The sequence below is a fragment of the Panonychus citri genome, unplaced genomic scaffold (genome assembly GCF_014898815.1).
Source record: "Panonychus citri isolate SS breed McGregor unplaced genomic scaffold, ASM1489881v1 Contig00049, whole genome shotgun sequence".
In the NCBI taxonomy this organism is placed as follows: Eukaryota; Metazoa; Arthropoda; class Arachnida; order Trombidiformes; family Tetranychidae; genus Panonychus; species Panonychus citri.
The window spans coordinates 1,486,963-1,509,707 of record NW_026515454.1 but is presented as its reverse complement, the minus strand read 5'-3'; the positions used below and the strand labels follow the sequence as shown (position 1 = coordinate 1,509,707).

At 32.7% G+C, this 22,745-nt stretch overlaps 3 protein-coding genes, 1 long non-coding RNA gene and 1 other non-coding gene across 6 annotated transcripts; 2 read left to right on the top strand and 3 right to left on the bottom strand.

Moving 5' to 3' along the window:
- Positions 1–4,644: 4,644 nt before the first annotated feature.
- LOC128385422 (cullin-4B-like) lies at positions 4,645–7,678 on the top strand. The gene is made up of 6 exons (XM_053344283.1): positions 4,645–5,085; positions 5,199–5,272; positions 5,511–6,756; positions 6,860–7,138; positions 7,209–7,361; positions 7,490–7,678. Exons 1-6 carry the CDS (start codon positions 4,729–4,731, stop codon positions 7,583–7,585), a joined length of 2,205 nt encoding a protein of 734 aa, XP_053200258.1. The 5' UTR covers positions 4,645–4,728; the 3' UTR covers positions 7,586–7,678.
- A 320-nt stretch (positions 7,679–7,998) lies between these two features.
- On the bottom strand, positions 7,999–10,881 carry LOC128385448 (uncharacterized). The gene is made up of 3 exons (XR_008324723.1): positions 9,966–10,881; positions 8,479–9,851; positions 7,999–8,363 (listed from the first exon to the last, which is right to left on the bottom strand). It is a non-coding gene; the product is annotated as an uncharacterized LOC128385448 (long non-coding RNA).
- A 633-nt stretch (positions 10,882–11,514) lies between these two features.
- LOC128385444 (ras-related protein Rab-30-like) lies at positions 11,515–15,482 on the top strand. The gene is made up of 5 exons (XM_053344315.1): positions 11,515–11,867; positions 12,097–12,244; positions 12,647–12,716; positions 13,862–14,047; positions 14,720–15,482. Exons 2-5 carry the CDS (start codon positions 12,158–12,160, stop codon positions 15,007–15,009), a joined length of 633 nt encoding a protein of 210 aa, XP_053200290.1. The 5' UTR covers positions 11,515–11,867; positions 12,097–12,157; the 3' UTR covers positions 15,010–15,482.
- Positions 15,483–15,826: 344 nt separating this feature from the next.
- Positions 15,827–15,901, bottom strand: Trnav-aac (transfer RNA valine (anticodon AAC)). The gene has a single exon. It is a non-coding gene; the product is annotated as a tRNA-Val (tRNA).
- A 913-nt stretch (positions 15,902–16,814) lies between these two features.
- On the bottom strand, positions 16,815–22,346 carry LOC128385419 (CCR4-NOT transcription complex subunit 3-like). Of its 2 annotated transcripts, XM_053344279.1 has the most exons (8): positions 22,160–22,346; positions 21,691–21,833; positions 20,039–21,242; positions 19,356–19,481; positions 17,935–18,850; positions 17,479–17,611; positions 17,225–17,350; positions 16,815–17,061 (listed from the first exon to the last, which is right to left on the bottom strand). In XM_053344279.1, the coding sequence occupies exons 1-8, from the start codon at positions 22,182–22,184 to the stop codon at positions 16,963–16,965; spliced, it is 2,772 nt and encodes a 923-aa protein (XP_053200254.1). In that variant the 5' UTR covers positions 22,185–22,346; the 3' UTR covers positions 16,815–16,962. The 2 variants fall into 2 exon arrangements, with proteins under 2 accessions (XP_053200254.1, XP_053200255.1); XM_053344280.1 differs by lacking the exon at positions 19,356–19,481.
- Positions 22,347–22,745: the final 399 nt, after the last annotated feature.

Here is a 22,745-nt window from a genome sequence, read left to right as displayed (position 1 = left end):
GTAAACGCGATCTCACAATCAACGAAATACCACTTGCCTTTGATCATCCCAACAATTACATAGGCTGTCCATCACTTCGAAGAGCCGTAATTAGAAGCATTAGCAATATTAGGTTTAACTATAGCTACTTGATGCTCTCAACCTTTGCTCCTTTGAGCAATTAATTACACTTGAACCAATCATCTATTGGTATCACCAATCATCTATTTTATGGTTCAGAAACTTTGTCATTATTTTCCTACTTTGCTGATTTCATTAAGCGAAATCGATGCCTTTGAATTTGTATCTTTTTTCGCCTTTCTCAAATTACCATCTTCATTACTACTCCTTTTATGACCTTATTGCCTCCACTTTTTACTTATCCTAACTCTTTTCACATGATAAACAATTGCACTTGATGCTCTGAAACCTAATACTTTCTATGACCTTCTCACCCTTCTCTTCTCTCTTTTCGTTTCTTTGACTCCCTTTACTTAATACTTTAGTTATCTTTACTTACAATTTACAATTTACAGTCTCACCAATTAGCACACAAACTTCACAACTGCCTCAATAAACTACACTTTTTTGAAAACACTTGATTGCTTCTTTATAGCGGCTTAAAATTGTTTACTCAATGTCTCTCTTTGGATAAACATTATCAGACTTGTTAACTAACTTACAATGCAATTAATTTTCCTTCTATTATTATTTAACTGTGATATTTGATACCTCGTTAGTAGAAACAAAAAAATACATTCGAAGTCATTAAGACTCCTTTCGAGTTTAGCTCTTAGTTAATACTAATCAAGCTCAGTTCATAAGATAATCTTGACCAATGACAGTTAAAATTATTGAACTAAACTAATCTGACTCAATTTGAACATCAATATTAACCTGATCTGCTCAACACTCATGATGAACTTCAACTCCAACTTCATTTCAATTTGCCTTAATGAAGAAATTAATTTTGTCATCTTTGAGATGTCAATTGAAATCGAAAACGCGATTCTAATCGATCATGGAAATATAATCCTGTCTATATTTGATAATTTCGTCTACTACTACATAATAATCGATGGATCCTCAGATGATGAAATACAATTAAACTTGATAAATCTATTAGTTTCAAGGAATGCTGAGTGTCATGTTTGGGACTGGTTGAAACCAATGATGAGAAAAGATGTTCTCAACGTGATTAACAATGACTTGCTTGACCTTATCTGTGAAAACTATGTGTGGATAAAGACAGGAAATGAACCAATGATGTTTGTCCCATCGGAGGATGAGTATAACAATCTACTTTTCTTCAATGACATGTTAACAACCTAAACCTAAACACAACCAAGACACCAACCATTAAAAACTCATTCAACTTCTTATTTACAATTCATATCTTACAATTTTTTATCCCTTTTCTATATCCCTCATTAACCTTGTACTAGACCACCGACATTAAGAATAAAGATTCTTTTGTTTCGTAAACAATCAGTTTATTGTCTCACTTGTTCATTTGTGTCACATTTTATCTCACCTAACAACATCTCAGTGTCATTGAGGTACACGATTATGGAAGTGAAATTCACCCTTTTGAATGTCCGGAGAAGAACTGATGTAGCTGAAGTTCTGACGCGTATATCGATTGACAATAGATGTTTCGTTGTATCAACCGAAGATATGGATATAAACTTGATTAAACACAATCAAATCAAAGGCCTTAGTGTTCGTATTATCAACAACGATCTATGGAAGAAAATTGACGGAAAAATATTTGATGAAAACATAATTTGGGGCTATTATCGAAGAAATTTATGCGTGATCATGGTCATTGCCGTCTACTGTCCTCCAAGATGTAAGAAAACACTTAGGAAACTTACGCAATTAATAGAGGAAATCAAAATTGAAGTCCCTACCTTTATTCTCGGCGACCTAAACTTGAAACAACAATTTGGGTCGATAACCCAAGGCTAAATCGATACCATCTTATTGGCGATGTTAAACTCCTGGAAGAAAATCTGAGTGCTAAAGGTTTCATTACCCTTCTTCCTCGCGATAGAAAAGATGGAACTACTCGAGTTGGAAAAGATACGAATTCGATCATTGATGTCATTCTTTTCACAGGGCAACATATTGACAGACTTCACAAATTCGAAGATGTCCCAGGACTTGATCACAAACAGATATTCCTGAGAACTAAGATCAAATACAATGGATCGACAATCACTAAGAATCGCGATTTCACGCTCATCTACGGTAATGCCAATCTGAAGATGGAAATGATCAACGACATTGGTGAGAAAATTGTTACACTTCTCAACTCTGGCAAAGGTGTTAAAAGAAATAAAAGAAAGGGTAACAACAGGATAAGAAAATTAAAGAAGAAAATCAGTCTCTGTAAATGCACCGAAGAACGTATGAATTTATATTATGAATTAAAGGATTATCAGATTAATAAAAATCGAACAATACCAGTTTGGAGACTGTCGATCTTGGAGCTGCATAAGCTCATTGAAATACACAAAATTAACCCAGACATCAGAAGAGAAGACACCATTAGGATGAAGCCAATCATGATACCAAAAACCAAAAAAATATTTTCTCCCAACACCAAACATAGATTTCCTGGGCTAGAAGAGAATGAGAAAAATATATTAAGAAAGATGAAATTCAACAAGAGCTCAGGATGGGCTGATGCGTTCACCAAGGGAAGATGGTGCAAAATCTGGGAGAGAAACAAAGAGGCATCATCAGTATGGTAAATGAACTCTTTGAATCTGGGTGGCTTCCTGAACCTCTTAAAATCAGCGGAGGCACTCAGATACCAAAACCTGATGGCTCATTCCGAACAGTTCGAACACAAGGATTCATGGGCAAATTGGTTGATAAAATTCTTTCCATCAGACTCATGAAATGGATTAAAGAATTTGGTCTCATTGATGAGGATTATCAATTTGCGTATATGGGCAAACAACGTATATCATTTCTTATTAAACTTTATGAATACCAAGATGATTATCATCAACTCATTGGTCTGGATATGTCAAAGGCCTTTGATAAAATCTCCAGACGTGAAATTGTACTTCGCCTAGAAGGTTTAGATCTTGGCACCAGGACTATGATAATGGAATTTATACATGATCGGAAAATTAGAAGCTTGGTAAAGGGACAATTGACTGTTGAAGCTGATCCCGAGGGTCTTCAAGGTTTCAGTTTAGGACCACTTCTTTTCATCCTTGGTATAGATAATTCATTAAGATGGTTGAACAGGAATTCTGGAGTACAAATGGTTCTTGGATATGCTGATGATCTCTATGCGCTTACAATGGAAACAGAAAAAACAATAGAAGAGATAGAAAATAAATTAGGTCACATCGACCTAGAACTAAATAGAAGAAAAACGACCTTTCTAAATCTTGAAAGACAAAATCTTAACCTACAACACAAAATCATAGGATATCGAATCGACAGAACCGAGAATATGAAAATCTGGATGAACAAAATTGTCTCTTCCTGCAAACTTAACGAAATTCAAACCCGCTTAATTCTAAGAATGAGTTTGGGCCAAATTAGAGTCATGTGTAACTCACACATCACACCACATGCTGATCAAATTGGATTAGGTCCATGGTTACATAATAAATTATGGCGATACCTCATTGACAAATTCATTCTCCTTGGTCGCAGAATCACTAACCATATACTTGATAATCGTCGACAATACAGAGATTCGCAAATTGATCATCTTCAGGACCTTCCAAATCCTCTAATTAATTATTTAACAAACATCATCATGCAACTATGGAAAATGAACGTCAGTGAAGATATTTTTCCTGTGATCAGTTTTGGATTTGGTCTATCTGGACACGTTTACAGAGAGGAAGAAAGAAACGCTGATACATGTAAACGTATTGAAATTAAAATAACTTTTAAGGAAGATACACTTTGCATGAGGAAATTCGGACTCGCGGATGAGCACATACATTATCAATCACCACTGATTAACTGCAGATTTGATTTGGAACGTTTAGCTATTACGATCCTGTCAAAAAATGGGTCAACCGACTTACTGAGTATACCCTTCAAGATGAATATCCTTAATCTTAATATAGCTAAACAATTCTCAAAAACGATAATAAAAGACAATGAAAGATGCCATCACGACCAACCAACTAAACTAATCAAAGTTAAAAAGAGTGATAACCAAATGAAGAGAATCATAAGGAAAAAATTAGAAGACATCGAACACAAGATCTATTTAAACAAAAGAAAACACAATATACTTGGTAAAATTTTTACGGCAAAAGCAATCAGAATAATAAGACAGGAAAAAAGATTTTATCTTAATAACTTAATGGGTGACATAACCTTCGTCAGAAAATGGGCCAGTAAACTTGAACATAACTGTGAAGTTGTGATGGATGAATTTCATCTGATCGACTGTCAGGATTTTGTGCCGTCCAATGGATGGGAGATCGACAATGACAAAAAATTAAAGACAATTAAGAAACATTTTGAAATGATTAGAAGCAAGATCGTGATTAAGCCGACTTAAGCCGGCTTGCTCGTAGAGACCTCTGAGTCGACTCCCACTGAAGGAGCCATGCACATGCATGGGAGCAGCTGTTGAATCAGCCAAGACAACAAAAAGCTAACTAAATGTTACTTTTATTAGTAAAGACTTTAAATTGTTTTTACTAATTATCAAAATTGTTTAATTGTTCAATAGAGAATACGAGTCCATCTTTAATCATGGATCATCAATTAGAACCTAGATCAAAGCCTGGATCGGCTCGTAAATTGGTTATAAAAAATTTTTCCAAACCTCTGTTACCTGAAAATTATTTGGATGACACTTGGTCTAAACTTAGACTTGCTGTAATCGCCATTCAAACCTCCAAAGCCATCGCTATGCCTTTAGAAGAATTGTATAAAGCGGTTGAAAACATTTGCTCTCATAAAATGGCCTCAAAATTATATTCTAACCTGGAGGATCTTTGTGAAGAACATGTTAAACAGAATATCGGCCAATTTATCGATTGTAATATGGACTCATTGACTTTCCTTAAAACAATGGATAACTGTTGGCAGGATCATTGTCGACAAATGGTATTAACCTTTGTTATTACAAAGAAGAGGAAAATTCATTTTCCATTTTTATTCTTAAATGAAATTTACCGGTTGTTATTGAAATGTTCTTCTCTTTTCTCTTTGTTATACAGATCATGATAAGAAGTATTTTTCTCTTCCTTGATAGAACGTATATCCTCCAAAATGCGGCCATCACATCCATTTGGTAAATTGTTTTCTTCTCTATTTTCATTCAAATACATTCAACGACTAATTACAAATGATCACAAGAAATTTCTCTTCTCTGCCAAACCTCAAATCTAATTTAGAGGAGATTGTGTGTGTGTGTGTATTGGATTCCCTTTTGAATTTATATAACACAACCTTCATCATATGTCTTTTCTTGCACACCTTTCGGTTTAATTGATTGAATAATAATTTTCTTTTCTTTTTTTTTCTCACAGGGATATGGGTTTAGAAATGTTCCGAGTAAATATAATCAGTAATTACCAGGTTCAAAGCAGAACTGTTGAGGGTTTACTTCATCTAATTCACCAGGAAAGACAAGGAGAAACAGTTGACCGATCATTATTGAAAAGTTTACTCAGAATGTTGTGTGATCTTCAAATATATCAAGAGATATTTGAAGGTAAATTTTTAAAAGCAACTGAAGAGCTTTATGCCGAAGAGGGACAACGACTGATGCAAGAATTAGAAGTTTCCGCTTACCTGGCCCATGTTGATAAAAGAGTTAACGAAGAAACAGAAAGACTTTTACATTATTTGGATCATTCTACTAGGAAATTACTAATCACCTGTGTTGAGAAACAATTAATAAGTGAACATTTATCCAGTATACTTCAGAAAGGTTTAGACCAGTTATTAGATGAGAATAGACTGGACGATTTATCTCTCAAGTATAATCTTCTTTCAAGAGTGAAAGAGGGTCTACACGAATTGTGTATACATTTTAATCAATACATTAAGAAACGAGGTAAAGTTATCGTCACCAATCCAGAAAAAGATAGAACAATGGTTCAAGAATTACTCGATTTCAAGGATCAAATGGATCTAATTGTTAACAATTGTTTTAACAAGAATGATAAATTTATCAACTCACTGAAAGAAGCCTTTGAACATTTTATCAACCAAAGGCCCAATAAACCAGCCGAGTTGATTGCTAAATTTGTCGACTCTAAACTACGAGCGGGTAACAAGGAATCAACAGAGGAAGAATTGGAAAGACTTTTGGACAAGATTATGGTTCTATTCAGATTTATCCATGGTAAAGATGTTTTCGAAGCTTTTTACAAAAAAGATTTAGCAAAAAGACTTTTGGTCGGTAAATCGGCATCAGTTGATGCAGAGAAGTCAATGTTATCCAAATTGAAGCAAGAATGTGGTGCCGGTTTTACCAGTAAATTGGAAGGAATGTTCAAAGATATGGAACTTTCAAGAGAACTTAATCTTGCCTTTAAACAATATCGTTCAAATTCCAAGTCTCGAAGTCTCAGTGGTATCGATATGACGGTTAATATTCTCACAATGGGCTATTGGCCCACATACGCGGTGATGGAGGTTCACATGCCCTCCGAGATGGTTCAGTATCAAGAGATGTTTAAAAAATTTTATTTAGGTAAACACAGTGGACGTAAATTACAATGGCAACCCAATCTTGGTCATTGTGTATTGAAAGCTCAATTTCCCTCGGTAATTATATTAATATCTGACTCAATGAATCATTTTATCTCGATTCATTTATTATTCTAATCATGAAAATTTTTCTCTTCTCTTTTTTTACTTCTCTTCGTAGGCGCTGAAAGAATTAAATGTTTCCTTATTCCAAGCGTTAGTACTTCTTTTGTTCAATACTAAAGATAAATTGTCTTTGGAAGAGATTAAACAATTAACAACAATAGAAGATGGTGAATTAAGGAGAACCCTTCAATCTCTTGCTTGTGGTAAAGCTCGAGTACTCAAGAAACTGCCCACAGGTCGAGATGTTGAAGATGGAGATAAATTTATTTACAACGGAGAATTTAAACACAATTTGATTAGAATAAGAATAAACCAAATCCAATTAAAAGAAACGGTGAGTTTTCTTTTCCTCATTATGATTTGTGAACTAATATTTTTTATTATTTTCATTGGAAAAAAATTAGCAAGAGGAACAAACTAACACTCAAGAAAGAGTTTTCCAAGATAGACAATATCAAATCGATGCCGCTGTGGTGCGAATCATGAAAACAAGAAAATCTCTGGCTCATAATAATCTAATCACTGAACTTTACGATCAGTTGAGATTCCCTGTTAAGGTAATTAACATTTTCTAACCACTAAATTCATCCCAAGTTATTAATCTAACATTTTACTTGATCTCTCTCTCTCTCTCTCTCTCTCTCTCTCTCTCTCTCTCTCTCTCTCTCTCTCTCTCTCTCTATAGCCTCTTGATTTAAAAAAAAGGATTGAAAGTTTGATAGAAAGAGATTACTTGGAAAGAGATAAGGATAATCCTAATTTGTATCATTATCTTGCTTGAATTTATTACCATTGTGATACCAGTTCTATGGAGTTTCATTCCCTATTAAATAAGGATGAAACACTTCAACTAATAAACAAATTACATCAATAATTATTAGTATGATCATCCAATTGTCCAAGGAAGGAAACGACTTTTAAATTAACGGTCGATTGTAATTAAATCATTTAAATCCTAAATCGAAAAGTTAAGATTTCTACTCTAGGGTTAATCCGAGATTCTAAAAACAAAAATAATCATTATTTAAAAGTTTCCACTAGAGAAACAATTAACCGACTAGTTAATCATAATTTCAAATCATCGAAATCAATGATATTTGTATTCTTTTAATCTCTAGCCTTGATTTGGTGTCTTAATTAACTTGGATGATGAATGAAAAAGAATACATTGATTTAAAGGAGTTGAATCAACTATTTTTAACCAAAAATTGTAGTTTGTTTTTAATTATTTGTAACTTTTCAATTTAAATCAATAGTTGAAGATTAGATTGATTTGTTATCAGGTAAACAAATTTACAAGATTGTCAAAGCGATGCAATCACACTTGGTTTTTGAATTAGTCGCGAAAACGAATAACAATTAAAAGAAACAAATTGATATGTAAGAAGAAAATTTTAGATTAGCATTATAAACATTTCCACAAGTCCAGGTATTATCGCAACAATGATTTCTTTCGAGCTGCAAGCTTCAAACCAGTCCGAGTATAAGGGTATATCTTATTAAAGAATACAAATAATGCTTCTGGACAAATTCCAGCTCTTAATAGATCAACAACGATACTAATAAAAAGAAAAGAGAATAAGCAATTAGATGAAAGATCAAATACAAATAGAAAAAAGAAAAATGAAAGCAAAAAAAAATGGCGGTAAATGAATTCTCTGAATTTGTACTTACCAGAATACTTGATAATCCATATCAATGTTGACAGTCTCTACCAATTGATACAATTTTCGATAGATTAACTCTTTATCCTCTTTAAATGTTATATTGGCATCCAATAAATCATCGGAAGATTTTATCGGCGAAGGCATAATTAATTAGACACAATTGAGAATTAAGGTTAAGCAAAACTAAACAAAGTCGCCACTGGAAAGCATACAAGAAGCAAATACAGTAAACAAGCAGATAATGAGGTTGCTGTGTAAATCAGCTATTCTTACGAAGTGTCCATTGTCGTGACGACGCTGTCGTAATTGTAATGACAACAGAAAATTTAGATTAAGGATCGTTGAAAAAAAATTGTCTCATTATCTGGTTGTTTATTGTATTAACGTTGATTTTTGCTTTTTTTCATTTTTCTTTAGCCTTGATATGGTGTCTTAATTAACTTTACATGATGAATGAAAAAAAATTTACTTTGATCTAAAGGAGTTGAATTAACTGTTTTTAACCAAAACTTGAAGTTTGTTTTTAATTATTCGTAATTTTTCAATTTAAATCAATAGTTGAAGATTAGATTGATTTGTTGTCATGTAAACAAATTTACACGATTGTCAAGGCGATGCAATTACACTTGGTTTTTGAATTAGTCGCGAAAACGAATTACAAATGGAAGAAGGAAATTGATGATTAGGTGTTATGGTCATTTTAGATTAGCATTGAGATCGATCAGCAAGAATTAAATAATTAGAGGTATTGGGGCTGGTCAAAGTTCGAAGGAAACATTTCTCATGGCATATCGTTTATAAACATTCAACATGGAATTGAAAAGTAAAAGTAGTCCCATACAAATGATAACAAAGAAATTGATGAAAACATCTCCGGAAGTCCAGGTATTATCACAACAATCATTTAGGTTAAGATCTGAATCAAGGATCGACATCGTTTGTATGTTGTGTCTTCTGGACTTGATTCTTGTAATAATTTCTCTGCACGGGTTACTAATTGTCGACGAGCAGCACAATCCGATCCAAAACTACCAACATACTCTAAGAAAATATTGAATTGATCGTCATCCATGAAACCTTCATTAGACCAATTTTTAACCAACCAAATGTTTATTGCTTTATTGAATTTCCACTCTCCGGTTTCTTCACGTGTTGACCAGGAATCAAGATAATTTAACACCTTCTTTTTTTTAACAACAGTAAAAGCAGCAATTTTCTTTTCCAATTTAATCTTCTTCTTACCTCGACGATGTTTTCTTTTATTCCGCTTTTTACTTTCTCGAGTTTTTTTACCACTACTACCGCTTTTTACATTAGTTACCTTAGAAACATCTGAACTAACATCAGTAGATTTAATTTCCATTCTCCAAATACCAGCTACTGTGGAAGAAATAAAAAAAGAAACATATCAATACAAAATAACAAAGAAGAAAATGAAAATCATGCTTGAATAAAAAGCAAGAGAAAACCAAACACATGGTCAACCATTTTTACCTTTAAAAGAACAAAACGAAACAGATTCAAAGAAGACAATATGTTAATCTAATCCACATAGATGGACATCACAATCAGTTGATTAGATTTTTATAAAAAAAAATGTAGAAAACAATAAGTAAATTAAATTAATTAACAACAAACAAGAAAATTTGTTAAACCAGAAATTTTTTTAAAGAGAAAAATTATTAGGGGTCGTATTCTTATAACAGTTTGAGAAGAACTAATTTGATTCGATTTCGAATTGGATTAGGATTGATTCGAAGGTCATTTTCCTCGACCGGAATTTTATCATTTTGAGTTCTCACGACTTTGGTATGGTCGCGATCGACAACTTATTAGGTCATTTTGATTAGAATATTTTCGGGCACTTAATATACGGTCCATCGATTTTCTATCATTTGAAATGATTCATTTCCATTGGAAACGATTTAGATTTTATCAATTGCTTGGAAATTTGATTTTTTTTTCTAACATTAGATGTAAAATTAAGATGTAAAAGCAAAATTATTTATTAGCTTAATTGTAATAGGTTTCCATTGGAATGATTGTAGTGAGAAAAATGGATTTTTCTATTGATGAACATTGTCTCTTTGATTCATGTTGATGAATTTCATTGCATCTTTCTTGCGATTATAATTGTTGAGAAATTTAAATGTTGGATGATTAAAGAGTATATTAAGCAGGTCACTATGAGCATTTTTTTGTTTGTTAAAATTAAACGTATAACTGTTTAGGTTTTTATGGGTAACATGTTCACAAGTAATGGCCACTTATCCTGTTAATCCCATCAAGATATTGCTTGATACCAACTCGAGCAAGTCAACAAGCAACACCAATTCTCTAATAAGAAATGAGTATAACAACAGAAAAAACAGGAAGATAATAAATTAATCTTAAATCAGCGAATGTTTAATTTTGCGATGGTAAACTTCTTCTTGATTTCTTTCGAGCTGCAAGCTTTAAACCAGTCCGAGTATAAGGGTATATATTGGAAAAGAATACAAATAATGCTTCTGGACAAATTCCAGCTCTTAATAGATCAACAACGATACTAATAAAAAGAAAAGAGAATAAGCAATTAGATGAAAGATCAAATACAAATAGAAAAAAGAAAAACGAAAGCAAAAAAAAAAAATGGCGGTAAATGAATTCTCTGAATTTGTACTAACCAGAATACTTGATAATCCATATCAATGTTGACAGTCTCTACCAATTGATACAATTTTCGATTGATCAACTCTTTATCCTCTTTACATGTTCCATTGGCTTCCAACAAATCATCGGAAGATTTAATCGGCGAAGGCATAATTAATCAAGCAACAATTAAGAAAGAATCAAACGTAATCCAAACAAAACAAAGTCTCCATTCAATGGACTCCATTGGAAATTAATTCAATTCAATTTTCTCCTCGACTGTGGCTCCATCTTTTCGAATTTAACAAAATTCGATTCTCTTGCAAAAAAGATTCTTAAAAATTTTTTCTATTATTTTCTTTTCTTTTATCTAATATTTTTACCAACAATCTGTTATAATTTGTAAATCTTATTTTATAAATTCTCCTAATCTAAATTGATATTATTAGTAAATCTAACCTTTTGTATGATGAAACTTATAAATTGATTTGTGACGGTTGAACATATGATCGCTCGAGGGCAGCACTTTGAGGCTGCTCAGTTGTATGAAAACCGTAAAGGTCAATTCAATTGACTCAATTGAGTTTCTCTCAATAAAATTATTTCATCTTTATTGTTGATTTCAACCACTTGTTTAATTTCATTCTCGTGTTTAAAAGTTGCTTTGGTTTGGTGTTTTTTTTTATAATCTTTATTACTTTTCCATCTAATTGTAATTAAACACTAATTGTGATTCATCTTTTTATGTCTTCAATTGGTCTTCAAGTAAGTGTTTCTTTCATATGCCATATGAGATGGTGACTTCATCTTTGTTTTCAATTTGTTTTTTTCTATTCTTTTCATTTGCTTTCTCTCTCATTCTTTCATTTTCTTGACTCATCATAATTATCTTTACCTTGTTTGTATTGGTTATTCTCATAGTAATTAATCATCTTCTATTATCATTTTTTCTTTTCACTTTCTCATCTTATCTTATTTTTTTTTCTCTACATAGTTATATCTAAAGCTCTAATTATTTTAATACTTGTATACTTTGGTACCGAATATTAGTGTTTATGGAAGATTACAAGTATCTATTTAAAATTGTTCTAATTGGAAATGCTGGTGTTGGTAAAACATGTCTCGTTCGTCGATTTGCTCAGGTATTTATCACCTTTAAATCTTCCTAATTGTTGAGAATAATTCAGATTAACATGACAAAAATTGAGGTTTTATTTATTTACTTTTTTGAGAAAATTGTTCTCCTTTGAAAGTATCAAAATTTTCCTCCAATTCCAAGAAGTAGAATCGCAAAAAAAAAATAATGTCCATCGTAAATCTACCCTGACGAACTTATTTTAACCTATTCTTGATGATTGGAAAGTTAAACTGTTACAATCAACTGAACCGATTAGTGTCAGGGTTACAATCTAATTAAGATGAACATTATCGAGGTGATTTGGGTAGGAATATAAATACAATTCTCTATTTATCTTTGATTATTTTCCTCTTTCTCTAATCTAATTATAATTTCATTTCTAAATTTTCACTATTTTTTCTCTTAGGGTTTATTTCCTGGTGTACAGGGTGCAACCATTGGAGTTGATTTCATGATTAAATCATTGATGGTCAATGGTAAGAAAAAAAAACAGAAGAAAACAAAGGAGATGATGATGATGATTATCATTAAGGTTTTATTATTGCTCAAAGAAAATGACCTTTCCATTGACTATCCGGGAACCACGTAAAGTGATTACCTTTGTCTTCATCTTCTATCATCTGTCCACCTTATTTTTATTTCTTTTTGCATCTTCTTCTTATTCTCTCTCTCTCTCTCTCTCTTGATTAACTACTGACCAGAAAAAAAGCGCATCATCACTCTTAGTTTGTTATATTGGTGTTGAAAAAAAGTCTCAGTCAACCATATCAACACGATCAATGGACCAGGCCAAAGTTATCAATTGCTTTTTTACGTTTGGATTATGACCTTGACTGAGCACAAAATTAAACGGACAAACAAACATGAGCCTCTCCTAGTCAAAGATAATGATTATATTACAAATACAACTTCTCGATGTTACCTGAATACCGTTAGATATTTCCTCAGTTATTTGATAATCTTAATCGCCATCATCTCTAAATTGAACGATAAAAGATAAAAGACTCTAAAGAGGAGTGACAAATTAGAAATTAATATACAATCATTTACGGCAAAAGTGATAACTGGTCGTCGATTTTGTATTCATCATCTTATTAATTGTACTCGCTTTCTCCTTTAAGTAGTTCAACGAACCTGATTCCATTCACACTTAACTCCCTCACAATTACCATCACCAATATCTACAATTTTCGTCCTTCGCTCGTTCAACTTTGAACTAATTTCTTCAACAAAACTAGTCAACATTTTTCTGATCTCTCTCTCTCTCACACACACACTCACAAACCCAATCAAATCATTCATTATCGCCCATTCTCGTACCCGGTGCTGGCAATGCTCATTCTGATATTGTTGCTAAATTGTTTGACTGGTTGACTTGATTTACAGTACTTTTCACATTCACACAACCAAATAATCTGGATACAATCTCTTTTTTTTCATCTTCTATTATTTTACAACAAAAATAATAACAAACGCAATCTCATCATCACCATCACCTCTTCTCTATCTCTCTCATTTTACTGGCCTTTATCTTTTTCATCATCATCATTTCAATCATTTTCTTTTATTCTTTTCTCTTCGTTTATCATTTAATCTCATTCATTCATTTTCTTTCTTCAAGATGTCAAAGTTAAACTTCAAATCTGGGACACCGCTGGTCAGGAACGGTTTCGATCGATAACTCAAAGTTATTACCGAAGTGCTCATTGTTTAATCTTGGTTTATGATGTTTTCTCCCAATGCTCATTTGATTCACTACCCCAATGGTGCCGAGATATTGATCAATATGCTGGTGCAGCGATTGCAGGTAAACAAAAAAGTCCAACAATTGAAAAAAAAAACAATTGTTGGTCAAGTGAAATTTATCAATGAATTTTCAATTAGTTTTTAAAATTTTCTCCTCCCATCATAACCAAATTTGTAGTCTCTCTCTCTCTCCCTTGTGTCCTTTCAAAATAACTAATTCATTGATCAACTAATTGAATTCACCTTAAACAACAAAAATATACTAATCATTAGAGAGAAAGTCATAAAAATAACCTTGAGAGTTTATAACAATTAACATAATATTGACATCAACGATCAGTTTTTACTTCCATCATATTGACAATTGAGAAACTTACAAGTATTTACTTTTCTATTCATTTGATATTCGTCTCTCCAAAACTAATTAACTAATCAGATCACATTAACTTATCAATATATGAAAAGTGATTCTTAAAATACAATATTGTAGTAATAATATACAATAATTTAAATGATCATGTTAATCGTTAGAAAAGACAATACCTTAATTAGTTATTCTCTCATTATTATTAATTTTGTCGCTCAGTAGTTTTTTTAAATTGTTAACTAAAAATAGTTACAAGAAGACGATTGATCTTTTCTCGTTTTCTTTAAATTATTATTATGGTTACTTGATTTTCTTATTATCTAAATGAGTGATTAAAAATGTTGAATTTATCTTATTCTGTCCCAGGTAACGGTCGTAACGTCCTGAAAGCGCTGGTTGGTAATAAATGTGATAAAGACCGTGAAGTCCCTTTACACATTGCTGAACAATTTGCACACAACAACAATTTCGATATATTCATGGAAACATCAGCACTTGAGGCCGAAAATGTTGAGAAATTATTCCGTGAGATTGCCAAGATTCTGGTTACCCGCGCGCAACAAGCTAACGGTGGATCCATATCTCGATCTGTAACCCAGAATAGTTTTAATCAATCGACGAGATCATTTAGTTGTCCAAATTGTGTACCTAATTAGTTATCTACACCCAATTCACCCCAATCTAAATTATATAGTTTATTAACTATATATTATCACAATTATTTTCTATTTGATTTTTGTGACTTTAACTTTCATTCCAATTCTTTTTCTATTTACTTAAATTTCTCTCTCTTCTCTCTCACTTTAATTTGCTTACTTAATAGTCACAATCGATCACAACTCCAACATCAATCAACCACCAAAAAAAAAACATTAACTCATCAAAATCACCACCAATGAATTGATATATATTTAGTATATATAACGATGAAATTAAAAACATCAACATGATTTACTAATTATAGCTGATTGTCAGCTTTCAAATTCACCTCTGCCTTTGCATTTTAAATCATAATTCAATTTGTATCAATTATTGTTGTTAATTTCCTGTCGTGATTATTTTCCCTCTCCCATTCAAAATCACAATTTAAATCTAAATCTTAATAACAGCAATTAACTAAATCAAATAATTTGTCTCATTTTCTTTCATACTTCCAAACAATCAAAGAACACAATCTGTTAACTTAAATTCAGTAGATCTTAAATTGTTCACATACTCAACAATTTCTAAAGAAAAAAAATTACCAAAAATCAAAACGAGCGATTAAACTAATCTACTTAATTCAAAGTGAAATGATTAACTTGTCAAATCGAAGATCAACTTACTCGATTGATCGAGACGATTAACGTGATAAACTAATGACAATTGAATTTGCATGTAAACCGAATTGATTTGATTATGTAAACACAAAGAGTGCACCTAAACAATTATAAAAATAAGTTAATTGTGATTGTAAATTGGAAGAAAAAAATTCGAGCCTGCTAGGACTTGAACCTAGAATCTTCTGCTCGTTAGGCAGACGCGTTATCCAAATTGCGCCACAGGCCCGACAATTAAATGGATTAAATTAATTAGCACCGGCGACAACTCCATTTTCAAATGATGACTGATGATGGTGATGAAGATGATGATGATTGGATAAATAGTTTAACTATGATTAAGAGTGTTAGTGGATGATGAAGATATCACAAGTATTAGTACTAATGTTGATTCTGTTGGTAGTAAGATGAGCGCAACTTGATGAGAGGATTTGGCGAAATCAAATTGAATGACAATTTTTTGGAATCTTTTGTAATCATAACTTTGTTATGGGGAACATTAAGATAACACAGAGATGAAAAGACGAAGGAGAAAAGAAAACTAGAAATAAAGAGAAGTGAGAGAAAGATTAGAGTGGGAGAGAGAGAGAGAAAAGTGAGGAATAAGTAATAGTAATAGGAAAAAGGTGAAAGGTGAAAGGTGAAAGGTGAAAGAGGTTGAGAGAATGAGACAATTAATCGCTTCTCATGTTAATCATTTTGAACTAGTTATTGGAATAATCTTCATTTCTTTTTGTAATCTTTGTTTTGCTTTTCTCCTTCTTCTCCTTTTCCCTTTCTCTTTGGGTGTTTGGTGAGTGATTTTGTTAGGTGTCTTTGTGTTGGTGATGGTTTTCCCGCCCATGGTTAAGTACATAAGTGTAAGTTGTTTGTGCATCTTGAACAAAAATAAAACCTAAACTAAATCGATAAACATAATTGATTAGTATTTGGTCACCGGTGCAAGGTCTTTATTTTTGTTCAGGAAAAATCCAAGTCATCATCATCACCATCATCTTAATCATTTTTGGATTAGCTGAATCAGCTGATTCTTTTAGGTTATCACTTTCCGCCGTTGAGGTTAACATTGTAAGGTCACTATTTCTTTGGTTAGATCACATGCTGACAAAAATTTCGTAAGTGATAGAGGGAATGGACAAAAATTTCTGTGAGTGTTAAAAGGCTTTTTTTTACTCTATCTCTCGCCATTTTTCATTGCGCTCTCAGGAGTTTTTTTTGTTTTGTTTCATCAATTACAATTACAAGTTTTTTTTGTGTTTTTGCAGGTAGGTTTTTTTGGTTTATTATCCTTTAATTCAGTTCACGATCCTCTAAGTACCGGTACTCAAATGTGAAATGTTCTTTTTTCCGTTGGCCCCACTTTTCATAGTCAAAGTATACATAAGTGCCCTAGAAAAGGAAAAGAGTGAAAACACAAAAGGAGAAAAAAAAACAAATTTCAATTAGATGTTGACTTTAAAATGTAGTTTGATAAAATTAGTGAAAAAGAGAAATAAAGGTGAGTAAATTAAATGGATAAAATTATATATTTTTATCTCAATCCGAAAATTACCTGTTCGTACTCGTCAGTGATTGTTTTTGGTTCCTCATGACGTTGAAACCACATCATATACTTTGTATGGAAACGCCATGACTGTTTTTTCAAAGCTTTAGCTGCCAGGTACTGCGCCTTTGTACCCTAATAATTTCAAATCAAATAGAATAAAAAAGTAAAAAAGAATAAAATTAGTTGTCTATATTAGCAAGTGTGAGCAGATGATGATGATGATGATGATGATGAAGGCTAAGTAGTAACAATGTGGTTACCTCCATAAAATAAAAAATGAAGAATAATGTCTCAGTTGAGAGTCGATGGAAGAACTCAACAGAATCGCTATGTGGCAAGGCTTGTTGCGGATAATATGACGGCGTCGGACATGGATTCGGAGGCAAATATGGTCTAATAGAAGTATATAATTATATATATAAAACATTAATAAAGAGAGAGAAATATTTTTGAAAATAAAGGGAGAGAAAGACGCACAATCAGGGGAAGAGAGAAAGAGATAGAAAGATAGAAAAGAGAGAGAGAGAGAGAGAAAGAAAAGGTAAGAAGATTACAGGTAAAACACATGTTTTTTCATGTTCTTATCTGAAAAGTGATAATAGAATTACCAAAGAGAGATTTTATTTAGTAAAAGTAAAGATGAAGGAGAAGGTTAATAATTGAAAGGAAATTATAAAAACACTAATCACACTAAAGGTAAATGGTGATCAACTCACCTTAGCCTCTGAGAATCAACTGGATAAATGGTATGTCTACAGGCAGCCTCAAGCATATGAAGTTGATATAGACATTGTTTAGGTAGCTGTACAGGTCCTAAAGGAGCAACACCTAACAACGGTGGAATATGGGCTTCTGACTGATGCATCCCGGTTGAACTGGCAGGACTAACGGCAGAATTTGCCGCGGAGGAGGTTAAATTTGATACTGAAGAGGAAACACATGAAGGCATAATCAGAGATTTACTATTACCACTTAATAAACCTATCACTGATGATGTTGTTGATGTAACATTTGAGGCATTACTGTTCATTGAGTTAGTGGCAGCTCCTGACATGGATGTGCTTGTCTCAAAAAGATTTGAAGTAGATAAAGTAGTAGTAGCATCGTTCATATTAGAATTCTCCAACCCTGCACTCGCAATAGCTTGTTGGGCTATTGATTTAAGTGAGGACATGGATGTTAATTGGTTCACGGGCGCAGAAGTTGTTCCTAAACCTTGCCCAGGTCCAGAGTTGCTTGACTGTTGTTGTTGTGGTTGAGATTGAGGTTGTTGTTGTTGTTGTAACTGTGAAGATACTTTAACACCAAGACCTCCAGGTACGGATGGTCCATTCATTATCAGAGGATTATTATTATTACTGTTATTACTATTACTATTGTTGTTGATGTTGTTGTTGGTATTAGTATTGTTGTTGTTAGTGGTGATATTCAAATTGGTGTTGATATTCGTAGTGTTTACAAGTTGGCTTATCGCAGAACTATTTGAATTAACCTGACTCCTAGAAGAACCAATCGTTTGACTCCATGGGCCTGATGTAAGTGAGGATAAGGTGACTGATGTGGATGTGGGTACAGCAGTAACCGCTGCAGCCATGCTGTAAGATGCTGCAGAGTTACTAGTAGTTGTGATACCTAGACAAAGGAAGATGAAAAACAGAAAAAAAAAGATTAGATGATGTTCACTTTTAAATGATAAGAGTTGATGAATGTTTAAAAGGTAACAAGTGTAAGATAAAAAACAGAAGAAAAAAAGGAGCATAGAGAGAAACGAGAGAGAGAGAGAGAAACGAGAGAGAGAGAGAGAGAAAATTAAACCGCTTGCTTCAAATTGATACAGATAAAAACTCAATGTAACAATTAGTAATGATGATGGATAATTGAAGAAATTTAAATTCTGGGAAAAGTCTAACTTTAATCTGTCATCGATTTAAGTGCAATGTCAAATGTGTTTCTTTTTCTATCATTCCAATTAAAAGGCAAATTATGCAATGAAATTAACCCTTGATTTTCCTTCTTCTTAATGCTTTGGGTCTGTTCAAGAAAAATTAATCTCTTGTAATTTTCTAGGGAATATTGGAAGATAATAGTTATCTGATATTTTTTTGCTTCTTTATCCAATTTTTTTAATCAATCTTACCATTTAATGGATTGTTAACAGAAGGTGGACTGTTATTAGCGCTGTTGCTACTACAGTGACTTATATTACTGCTGCAACTGCTGGTTCTAGAATTCATTCGAGATGAACAACTTTTCTGATTCAATTCTAAAGAGAAAAAAGATAAAATGAATTTTATATTGAGCGAACAGAAAAAATATAAAGATAGAATAGAGAGAGTTGATAGAATATGAATGGAAACTCAAACAGAGTAACAACAAAAGAAAGAAGACAAATAAGTAATAAATACATAAGCAGAGGGTGAATAAGCTACTTCGTTCTGAGAGAAAATAGTTGCCTAGTGAATGGAGAGAGAGAAGCAAAACAAATGGGAAACAATTAACGAGAACCTCAAGAAAGAGAGAGATCAATAGTGAAAATCCGGTACAAATCGTTGACTAAATGGACACAAAAAAAACGAACGAGCTAAAATAGAAGAGTAAACAAAATTTCGTGACTTTGTAACCTTTTTTTTTAAGCTGCAACTATTAAATATTGTTGAAACGATGAGAGTTTAAATTGACATGTGAAAAAGAAACACATTTTGATGGGATGAAAGTGAAGTTTGTACACACAGAGAACAGTGAGAAGACACAGAAATGATATTAAGGTAATTTTCTGGTTTCCATTGATGATGGACACTGTAATTGACCAGAATGACTTACCTGAATATATTGACGATGATGAGGATGTCACCATTGTGGTTGAAGTGTTGGTTGTTGCTGTTGTTACTGTAGAGATTGTTGTTGTAATTGTTGTAGACACTGTTGTTGTTGTGGTAGTTGTTGTTGTTGTTGATAAAGTTGAGGTTGCAGTAGTTGTTAAATTTGTCCCTGTTGTTGTGGTTTGGGATGTGGATACTTTGCTCGATGAATTACTCGATGAAACTGAGGGAATTGAGCTACTAACAGACGTAGAGAGAGACCAAACAGGCTGAGGTTTAACATTAGAAGAAACAGAAGAGGAGAGAGAAGAAGATAGAGAAGAGAGAGAAGAAGATCCCGTTGTTGTTGATGATGAAGTAACTAAAACACCATTATTATTAGTAATGGTGCTATTGGTAATAGAGTTGCTTGTGGAGTTATTCACAGATGTACAACTAGCATTGACAGTGGTTCCTGGATTACATAAATCCATTACTCCCTTGGAATGATTGGTCAATCCTGGACTGGGAGCGGGTGAACTTGAAGTTGATGTTGGGGTATAAGAATGAACAGAATTGGCTCCCTCTTCATCACCGGTGGCATTAGAAGAATTTGTTGTTTTAGTTGTCCCACTATCAAATGAAGCAGTGTGGTTTGCAAGGGCTGCTCTAGTTTTGGCTAGATACTCTTGCATATCGTCCAACTCTAAATCTTCATAAATATATTCATTCTCCTCAAAATCAGGATCTTGACAAGATTCAATATAATATTCAACGTCATCTTTTATCTTTTTAATCTGATCCACGTCCACTGTATCATTATCTAACATCCTCATAAGAGTTTCTAATTGATTAATATGATACCGATGTTTTTCTAACCAATTTTTTAATTCTTCGACTCGATCTGTTTTCTCCTTGTCACTTTTTTTCTTTTTTAACGCAACCAAAATGGCTTCATTCTCACATTCAAATTGATCTATTTGGATTTTGAGTTGAGCTATTGAATCGGCCATCCAATTTGTCACCTCATCCTTTTCTCTTTGTGCTGGATCTAATTTTTGCGCTGCTCCCAGGCCTTCTTTAGAATATGCCTTTGTTTTTGTCTCCCTCTCTAACACTTTAAACCTTTCCATTTGAGTCTCTATGAGTTTCCTATCGTCCAGTAATAACCTTTTATCCTTAATCTCACTTGAGGCAATCCATGATTTAATCTGGTCTCGAAGCCTCTGTAAATAAAGAAGAAGAAAAAAAAAGACAAACAAAACGTAATTAAAAGAGAGAAACAAAAAGAAAATATTGATTGATCAACTTTTTCTTTATCCACATGGTTCAATATTCATGAGTTCTGTTGTTATTTGATGCAATCAGAGATATATATCCATTTGAGAAAATGTAGATAATAAGTAAACCGTAAATCCTGAGCCAAAGTAAAATCAGGATATACAAAATTGTCGAAAATGACAAAAATGAGTTACACTATCCGATGCAAAGTATTAAGGGTAAAAGAGCTAAGCTTACAGTACAATAAGTGAGGATAACTGATTCTTTACTATATCTCTAAATTTGACACAACTATTTGAGTGATTGAGAACATAACAAAAAGAAGAAGAATCCATGAATCCAAGTTAAAGCTAATGAAAATTAGAATACACTTCTAAGAAGAGATATACCAACCTGAAGCTTTTTAATTTCTTTCTTGAGATCAGCTTCGTATTTTTCTTTTTGATTAGAGTTTGGGGCATTGTGAGCCTTGTGCCACAAATCCTCGAAGGTTTCAACTCCTTCTTGCACTTTCTTGTGGCATCGCTCAATCTCACCTGTAGAAAGAGAAAGAGAAAGATGGAGAGGAAAAGAGAGAGAGAGACAAAATTAGAAGAATGAAAATTTGCAAATAATGTTCCATGAAACAGAGAGATAGAGAAGGTATAACCCCATCATAGAAAGAGAGAGAAATAAGATGCAAAGCATGACAATGATTGAAAAAAAAAGGTTTAAAGGGAAGAAGAAAAAATAGAGAAGAATAAAAAAGAGAGAGATGGAACCAAATAGAAAGAGAAAGAGAGGAAAGAGCTTTGAAAGAAAATGAGAGAGAAAGAAAGAGAGAGAGAGAGAAGTGGAGAGTAGAAATAAAAAGAGATCATACCTTGAAGTTTTCTTCTATCGGCCATGTTGTTGCTAACATTTGAATAAGAGGATCACAATGGTGTTGTATTAACTTGAGATTTGGACAGTAGATTAAAAAAAATGAATAAACAATTGAAAAAATTAATTTAATTGACACAAAACATTAACAAGATTGAATTAGAGAAACTCAGGAAAACGCAGATTGTGGCTCCTCCAATCGGTCTTGCTTTGTCAGCAATCTAACCGATTTTCTAATTGCGAACAGCGCCACCTCTTGGTGGGCCTTTCTACTCTTCGATTAGTCAATTTAATCCTTTTTGTTTTGTTTAAGATTCTAATTTTAATCTCTTGTTTAAATCTGATTGTTTCACGATTATTGTTGTATATTAATTTGTCAACTGTATTTGTGTAATTACGGTTGATCCAATGGAAGGTTAAGTTTTATAATTGAACGTTTTTTTCAATGTTCATCTTAATGAGCTGAAATATCAGCTAGCCGATTGAAATGAATTTCATCATTTTCTTGTTTGGTTTTTTGTTGCAACTAGATTAACTTAAATAATGAATCAACTGTTGACTAATTAATGGAAATGTAATTGTTTCTT